Genomic DNA, 9,242 nt, shown 5'->3' on the forward strand with positions numbered 1-9,242 from the left:
GACTGTGGGACATGAACAGAGGCGGTGTGAGCAGGAGCCGCTTGTTTTTATTTGAAGTAAATGGGGGGCCGAGCGGCGGTTGAACGGTGTTCAGCCTGATCGATAGCGCACTATATTATTTTCACTTCTCGACCATTACTGAAAGTGGAGCGGCTGCACTGGAAGTCTTTTTGGCGTTACATTAAAGCGGTGACTGTACTGTGGGCCCGCGCATGCGCAATCGGAACCCCGGAGCCGCAGGAGATCAGAGCTGGTAAGCCAAATTTCAGTTCCTGAAATCTGAAAACACGAATTAATTTCATATTTCTAACTTTCCTCTAATTGTAGCAGACGCAAGCATATTTTAACCATGCAGGTTTTAAAAGGACAAGCGTCAGCACGTCTTTATTTATTTATTTTTCCTGGGGGGGTGAACCGTTTTGGCGTTATGGATGTAATCAACCACAAAGCTTTTCATCTTTAACATATACATTTGGTCATGGCACGCGCTCAGTTGACCCGGTCGAGTTAAAGACATTTTAATGACAGAAGCGGCTGCAGAAGGGTTACTAGAATATCTAACATGCTTGTTAAGAGGTGAAAATGCTGCTCATTCATTTAGAGATGTTGCCGGAATGGGTGACAAGGTTCATTTTTCCAGTAAATGGGATTTTCACAGGATTTGAGACTCTTGCTTTTACACATTTTTTTTTGTTCCTAAAGGATTTCAGAACCTCCGCCATTTTAACTGAAATGCCGTATTTTAATGTGTGTGTGTGGAGTTGGAAGCTTGTGCGTAAATATTGGTGTGTCACCATTATTGGCTCCTTTCATCGGACGTAATGAAAAAGTTACACGAGGTCATGGCTTTTTGGTGTAAAATGGAGCTCTTTAAAAAGACATGTCTCCCCCCCCCCCCTCCACTTCCCCCCCAAGTCCTGTGAAATGTAAAGCCTTTCTCCTGTAGCTTACCTCAGTAATACCCTTGTAATTGACGATAAAAGTGATATAAATCATTCTGAAAAATTAAATCATTTGAACAAACCATGCTGAAGGTTGCAGGAAAAAGGATGGTAACTACAGATTTATTTATTTATTTTATTTTTTTATCAATTCAGTTTTATATATCCTCAAACTCTATTCAACCCTTTATTTTGATAAGTAAGTCGGCCTACTAAATAATACCGTTAAAAACAGTGGTGGGAACCCTCTTCTTGCTCATCCTGTGACACACTTTCTGAGGTTTTAGATTACACATGGGTCACAAACCCTCGCGCTAACACATTATATTAAAGCTATTTCGAGAGTGTTATTTTACTGTCTCTTCTGTTTTTCAGTGCTCCAGCACAAGAGACAGTGTCGCTGTTATGAGTGCCAAAGTGAACATGGAGGCTCCATCCAAAGAACCTGACTGCACCCCTGTGGATCCGTCGTCCTCGTCTCCCAGCGAGACCATCCTCATCTGTGGCAGTGACGGTGTGGCCAAAAAGACTCGGCCCCAGCCGCACACCACCACGGCTCTCCTCCTACCAGGTGAGCTCAAGTGGGTTTACAGAGACCCCTGTCAGCCCTGCTAATACTTCGACCCTGTCTTCTGACCTTGTTTCACTCAGGAACTAGTATTACATTCAGAAGAGAGCCTTTGAGTGACCACAGACACTTACATACACTAATAACTAACTGCGATAAAATGGATGTTTCATCTCGTTCACTGGGTTTAAATCCCAAAGCAAAGACCCTTATAATGACTTGTTTCATAAAATCACAGTTATTTCATATTGTTTTTGACAGCATTAAAAAGGTGCAGCAGACATAACAAGGAGAATGTTCTCTGAAATTAAACTGATGTGTAAAAAACTTGATTTGATCAGCAGATCCCATGAGGATATTTAAAATGCAATAAATGGCATCACTTCAATGAATTTATTAATCAGTGACACCCCCCTTTTTTTTATCATTTGTTAATCGCTTAAATAATTTTTCAAGCAAAACTAATGAAAAATGTAACACGTAGTTGGGTTCCAGCCTTTTATACGCCAGATGTGCTGTTTTTCTTAGTCGCATGTCACAGTAAACTGAATACCTTTTTTGTTTTTGACACTTGAAGGTGTCACATCTGATTCTGTTAAATTGTGAACAAAATATTTTATTGACTAAATGCCTCATCGAATAATTTAAAAATTAATTGACAAAATAGTCTATTATAAAAGATAATCATCAGTTGCAGGGCTGCTTGTCATATCTTGGTATAAGACTAAATAATCTATGATTAGAGTAGCGGAGTGTTTTGATGTCTCACTCTTTGTGGGTTTTTAAATCGCAATTTGTCTTGCCAGCAAGGCAAATAGATGTCGATGGTATTAGTGGTGGTCTAATGAGTTTATGATAGATACCGCATGTCTCAAATATCTCTTTTTATTGATGTGAACAGGCCACATGTAAGTGCCTCTTGAATCCTTCGTGTCCAGATGTAATCATAATCAAACAAACACATTTCTTGCACACGTGATATTTTTCTGATTATTATGGCAACAAAGTGCTCTTCTTCGACGTTTTCCTGAGTTACTCACAGGGAAAAAAATATACAGCATTAGTTTGTGCTGAAAGCTGAATAATCTGAATGCCTCGCTGCCCTCAGCTCCTGGCCATCAGAAAGTGGAGGTGACTCCAGGGGTTGCAGTGGGAAACCCAGGTAAAGTCATCAGGGCCAATGAGATGGCTACACCCGCCCTGACAGCACAGGTGGGCGGGGCTTGTAGTATCGTCCACGTCCTAGAGTGGAAGGAGGGGATGGCCATCCTGCCCAGTAGCAACCTCAAGGTAAAGCAAAGCTTCTGGCTTCAACATGTGACGTGAAAATAAAAAAATACAAAGTTGTTCTCTCAGTGGTAGCAGTCCAACTAGCTGCCATGTGCAATATTTTAATTAGCACAAGACTAAATGAGATACACATTGTACACATTGAATGTAGGCATTATTATGATATGGTCATTTGAACTAGGATGAGAGCAAAAATAACTTTAGCAGGCTATAATCTATAGGTTGTATAATTTCACTTTCTCAAGGATTAAACTGAACCTGCAACTTCTCCAAATGTCTGAAATATGAAGTTAAAATGTAACATTTGGATCAGGAAGCAGTGGAAGTTGCTCCGCTGGAGTCCTCTTAAGGAGGCCACAGTAACAAAGCCAAACTACTCGTTAAACAAAATGTGATGTAGATTTGATCAGATTTAAATAAGGGTGTGCTAATCAGAGGAACATTTCACTGAAATCATGAATCATTAAAAAGATCACGTTTAATTCCTGACTGTGAAAAAAAACAACAGGAAACATTTCATATGTTGGTACTGTTCATTAATTCCCAAATAAATTGTTTTGAGTAAAATAAGATTTGAAAAAAACACGAGAACGCTTTTTGACAGATGGAGCCACTGATGTGTGTTTGTTTGTGTTTTTAGTTCTGTGTGAGTGACGTAGGAACTCTGAGCACACTGATCACCCCGGGGACCACCAGCAGCAGCAGCAGCACCGCTGAACCAGCAGCAGGGACTTCTGGGAGATGCACTGATGCAGAAAGGGCTCCAGACAAGCCAGGTAGAGTCATGGTTACGTAAGGTTGTAGTAACGTCAGGCGCTGAACACAAAATACTGCGTTTTAGTGCAACATTTTCACTTTGAACACAACACGGACGCCAGTTCCTGAATTACTGCTTCACCGCATGTGCATCTCCACCTATATTATTGCAGTTAGTTGATCAATAAAGCTTATTTGTATGATAGAAATATAAAATCTAGGAGTGTCTTTGCTGGTGTTGTCGGTGTCATGCTACTTGAAGACTGTTGTTTTCTATCCGCTCCTGCACTGTCAACTTGAGATATTTCCCAGCATGCCCTTTTCAGTGATTGACTGTATTAAGTAGAAATGAGCAATAATTACATCAGCCCCTCTTGACAAGTGAAGAGGGTGCAGCTGCAGATTCATGGTCAAAATAACGAGCAGGCATCATTCAATGATTTACAAAGATCTGAATCCAGCTGGAAAATTGATGCAAGTGATCATTAAAAGAAATAATAATTAATCAACGAGACAGAGCAGTTTTAGAATTAGATTGGAAATAAGAAAAATCGGTATCATCGGTCTTCACCTGTAGCCTTGTTTGTGCCTGATATATCAGACGTGTCGGCTCCTGTCAGCTCTGTGAGAACTGCAGCTGTGGAGCCAGAGAGGTTGGTGTTAGTCAAACCTGAAGCTCAGGTCGGACCAGGACAGCAGAACTACGATCCCAGAGCTCCGAGGAATTACGCAGAAGAGCTTCGCAGAGACCCCATCGCTGACAAGTACGTTTGTAACAGCTGCTCCAGCTTCACGCTCACACACACACACTAACACACACACACACACACACACACACACACACACACACACACACACACACACACACACACACACACACACACACACACACACACACACACACACACACACTAACACTAACACTAACACATCTGTCCTCCTCTCACCTCAGGAGGAGTGTGAGCATAGAGAAGGTGCCAGCAGGCGGCAGGGTCTCCTCCCTTAATCTGGATCACCTGAAACCCATGAGGAAGAGGAAGAGGAAGGAGTACCTTAGTCCATCCGAGGAAGACTCTGACATCGAGGGCACGGTGGAACAGCTTTGTTGTTTCCATTTAACATACAGAGATGTGCTCATAGCTAATGGGTTCAGTCAGTTATGCATCGGTATATCATTTCATGTTAAACATTTTTAAATAGATGGTTAACAAAGGCGACCAAGGTCAAATAATCGTAAAAAAAAAAATTACACAGATTTCTGTTTTCTTACCAAAAATCAACTGTAATTTAGTCACTAGATATGTTGTACTCTCGTGTAACTTTGATTAAATGTTTTTCAGGATGAGAGAACCGATGACTCTAAAGCAGACAGCCGACACATCAGAGGTTGGACTGACCGTTTATGTTTTCAGTCTCATCTTTCATCATTTTTTTCCCACTTCTTTGCTCTTTGTTTACCTGAAAACATCAAGTCAAGTTTAAACAACAAAGACATTATAGTGTTACGCAGTCACATTTGAAACACTGGGTGCTCTTTATTACAGAGCTGTTGCACTGCGTCATGTTTTAGTGTAAAGTGATCCGCTGTTTTCATCCAGCTGCTGTCTGTCCTTCTCTGACCTCTCATTGCATTTCTTCATTTCATTTCATGAAGACAAGCGAGGTAGATAAATGGAAGTTAAGAATATTATGTTGAAGTCGTACCAGAAATAGAATATCTAGTAATATTTCACTTGAGATGAACAATTTTATTTAAAACTGGTGTGTAAAAATACAGGAGCAGAGATCTTCTGTCCTTCACGTCTCCTGACTTCTTTTCTGACGTCTCTTCAACATCTAAATTCACTTCATCTCCCAGTTTCCCTTCAGCTTGTACTTGTTCTAATAATATTTAGCTGTAATGCACATTGCATAGCTTAAATGAACTGATAGGTGTTTTTGTGAAGGTGGAGACAGTAAGACAGAACACTGGACGTGGGCTCAGTATCTGGAGGAAACCAAAACCATTGCTGCTCCCAACAAGCTTTTCCAAGAGGTATGTTTCAGTTATTCCTCAATAGAATATAATGTTATTTATTTAAGTCCCTTATTTTTCAATCAATCTAAACATTTAACGACCTGGGAACAACAGAGTTAAACCATTACCCTCTCTTATCTTTCCTCTGTTCTACGTCTCGATTCAAACCCCCTAAAAGGATTGTTTATGCTCACTTTATTTTATTCTCTGTGTTGCACGGAAACATTTGCTCTTTTCTCCCACGTGTGCAGTCCCAGAGAGTGCCGACAGTGAAGAACGGCTTTAAACAGGGCATGAAGCTGGAAGGCATCGACCCGCAGCATCCGTCCATGTACTTCGTCCTCACTGTGGCCGAGGTGAGACACGCGTCCATTAACGCGGCCAATGGGTCTTAATGAGCAGGATGATCATTTAGGATTAAATAATCACTCATAGGCTGCTCTGCATGCAGGAGATGTTTAGTAGTAGGGGTCAGGTGTCGCTCTCTCCGGCCTGCTGTGGTTTCTCTAATGTGTTATCGTGCAGGTCTGCGGTTACCGGCTGCGGCTCCATTTTGACGGTTACTCCGACTGTCACGACTTCTGGGTGAAGGCCAACTCCCACGACATCCACCCTGTAGGCTGGTGTGAGAGCACAGGACATAAACTGCACACTCCCAAAGGTCAGAGGTGACAACACTCTGTGTACCATGACAGTCCAAAGAGCAAGCAGCATGAATATTCCTTCACTTATGGTTCACCTTACATTTTGACAGCATAAATCTTCATCTTTAAAGGTCCCATATTTTACACTTTTCCTGTGTTTTTTTATCCATTAGATATTTTTGTGTATTTAAATACCGAAAACCATCTCAATATAGTTTTACTTCTTATTTCTTATGCTTCTTTCTGTTCTACCAAAAACAGACTGGTTTGTTTCTGTAACTTTATGGTGTAGTGACCTCAGTGACACTCTCCTCTGATTGGCTGACACATGCCCAGGCCAACCACAGGTTGTTTTTTTTGGTCTTGTGGCTTGCTTGCTTTACATCAGAGTGATTGCTTAATGTTTTCACCCAGATACAAGTTTAGACAGTGGGCCTCGCTGAGGGTGGATATACTTTATGACATGAGCTTATTAAAGTCCAAGCAACTCATTCAAACAGCACATTTGTTGAAAACAGGTTGCGTGCATCTCTCCATGGACTGAGCATTTTGACACTTTCACAGTGGTTATATAGCACCTGGACCGGCTTTATAAATAAAAAGAAATGGAAAACTGAATTTATCCAATATGGGACCTTTAAAGCAATAGTTAAAACATTTTTTTTCACTTTCTTGCCAACAGTTTGTTTAATCGAAAACTGAAGTGTGAAAACACCACTTTTTGGTTTCACAGGGGATTATGTGCAGGACTATTAATTAGCTTTGAGCTCTAGAGGACCTGGGTTTTGTTTTCTTTTAGAGTATGTGAGCTGTTTCTAGTCTTTTTTGATTAACTCGGCTAAGCTGAGCTAAGCTATGTTTATAGACAGATATGAGAGTAGTATTTGTCTTCTCATCTCACATTTAACTCCTGCCAAGAAAGTGAATATGATTATTTGCCAAAACATTGACCTACTCCTCCAAATGCTATGCTGTTTTCCAAAATGTGACTGTTTTTATTTCCCCTGCAGGCTGTAAAGAGGAGGAGTTTACCTGGACCAACTATCTGAGAATGACTAAAGCACAAGTGGCTCCCAAAGAACTCTTTGCCAGCCCTGGGAGGGTAACTGCCACTGTACAGTGTAATATACGGTAGATGTATGAACGACAAACATGAATGGATGAGGTCAATGATTTAGGGTTGGAAACATTCCAACTTTAATGACGAGCAGTCATAATATTAAAAAAACTTGAATTTTAACTATGTGAACGTCTAAGAAGAGTGTTATGTAATAGAACGTAAATTGTGGTGATTTTCATTGCGTTGCAAGTCAGACCTGATGTCCTTGTGGATTTTTGTCTTACACAATGGGACTATTTAATACAAGGACATCATAAAGTATCATGCTTGCTTTGGTTGATGTTGGCTTCCTTTTGCACCCTCCTTGCATGGGTCAATTAGTGACAAAGTGAGAAGTGGTCAAACAGAACAAATTATTTTCCAAAAGAGTCAGTTTCTGTTAAACTTACACATTATGTATCAGGTAGTCCACTAGTCTGTCTCTGCTACCTATAGGGACCTTGCCAAGCAGTATCTAATATCTTTCTTTTCTGTTTAGATCGATGTGAAGTGTGGTTTTGAGACAGGGATGAAGCTGGAGGCTGTCGACCGCATGAACCCCTCCCTCATCTGCGTAGCAACTGTCACAGACGTGGTGGACAACCGCTTCCTGGTTCATTTTGACAACTGGGACGACACATACGACTACTGGTGAGTCCCTGTGTCTTTCTGGATGCACGGGCTCTGGGAAATAATTGAAGCATCTACAATTGATTTTAAGATGGATGTCGTGGATGTAATATTTTCCGCCATCGAGAGACAAGTGAAAGGTGCAATTATTTATACAGTTCAGTTTGTTTAGGTAGTCATGGAAACTGTTAATCGAACCACAGTGGGGCCCAAAAAACATCACTAAGACTGCTTAAAAAAAAAGTCCAGTTTGTTTGTGGCGTGAAAGTAACACACCAACCACTGAATGATGTCGTAGGAAATGTGTGACTGTAGCATGAATTCAAAAGTTGACAACAATTGAATCTGCTGATTGAAAGCTGTTCAGGAAGTAAGTTTATTGTGTTTATCCTCTCTCTACCTGTTCTTCATCATGTCACTGATATGTAGTATCATAATAATAATAATAATAATAACAATAATAAGGATGATTATCTTTCTTTCTGACACCAGGGAACATAAATATGTACATTAGAGACATTAAATGATGCTCTGATGATGACAAAACTGTCCAGTTAATGAGTCACCTGCCGGGCTGTAGCTTTATGTTTACAACTCTTACTTCACTTGTAAAAAATCAGTATGAGCACAACTATATATGATTTTTCCCCTGATTCAAACTAAACAGAATAACTCATGAGACATTATTACTATATGAAGTTGCTGAGATATTATGCAGTTACACATCCAGCAGACACAAAGAAACAGACTTTGGAGTTTTGTTTCAACTGGACTCTTTCTTGACTAGATGTCCAACTTTCTTCAGCACCTCTCTGCTAAGTCATTTCTTGTTCAGGTTCATAACTTCAAAATGCAGCATTTGCCTGTGTATCATCTCATCATTTCTGCCTTTACCAGTTCAACTGTAAGCTCTAAGAAACTTCTATTGTAATTAATTTCTGGATGTTGTTGTTTGTTAAAATATGCAGGTGTGATGCCAGCAGTCCCTACATCCACCCTATTGGTTGGTGCCAGGAGAGGAACCTCCCCCTAACACCACCCCAAGGTGACCAGTGTGTTCCCTGTTTATCAGGAGTTTAATCGGGGTTGTAGTCATACCATAGGTCATAAACTTAGAACCTTTCATGTTGTCTCTTTATCCCTTTGTCTTGTATCAAACAGGTTGTTTTTTACAAAATAAGCAGTATATATTGACAGTATCATTTGAGAGTGGCTACTAAATACTTGAAATGTATATGTAGGGGATTTTATGAATGGGTTTTACTCCATTTATTTGAATGAAATCCCAAAGATGAAC

General features: G+C 40.4%; 1 protein-coding gene across 2 annotated transcripts; it reads left to right on the top strand.

The window, feature by feature from the left end:
* Positions 1-48: 48 nt before the first annotated feature.
* On the top strand, positions 49-7,934 carry LOC138618231 (lethal(3)malignant brain tumor-like protein 1). 2 transcript variants are annotated; one of them, XM_069693818.1, is made up of 12 exons: positions 49-253; positions 1,317-1,512; positions 2,618-2,799; positions 3,440-3,575; positions 4,157-4,319; positions 4,508-4,646; positions 4,896-4,941; positions 5,502-5,590; positions 5,824-5,928; positions 6,098-6,233; positions 7,227-7,337; positions 7,815-7,934. In XM_069693818.1, the coding sequence occupies exons 2-12, from the start codon at positions 1,347-1,349 to the stop codon at positions 7,835-7,837; spliced, it is 1,296 nt and encodes a 431-aa protein (XP_069549919.1). In that variant the 5' UTR covers positions 49-253; positions 1,317-1,346; the 3' UTR covers positions 7,838-7,934. The 2 variants fall into 2 exon arrangements, with proteins under 2 accessions (XP_069549919.1, XP_069549920.1); XM_069693819.1 differs by having other exon boundaries at positions 7,227-7,347; positions 7,815-7,908.
* The last annotated feature ends 1,308 nt before the right edge of the window (positions 7,935-9,242 follow it).

The sequence above is a fragment of the Brachyistius frenatus genome, unplaced genomic scaffold (assembly GCF_029030835.1).
Source record: "Brachyistius frenatus isolate BFR_SWC_R1_liver_20210118 unplaced genomic scaffold, ASM2903083v1 Contig_16, whole genome shotgun sequence".
Lineage (NCBI taxonomy): Eukaryota > Metazoa > Chordata > Actinopteri > Embiotocidae > Brachyistius > Brachyistius frenatus.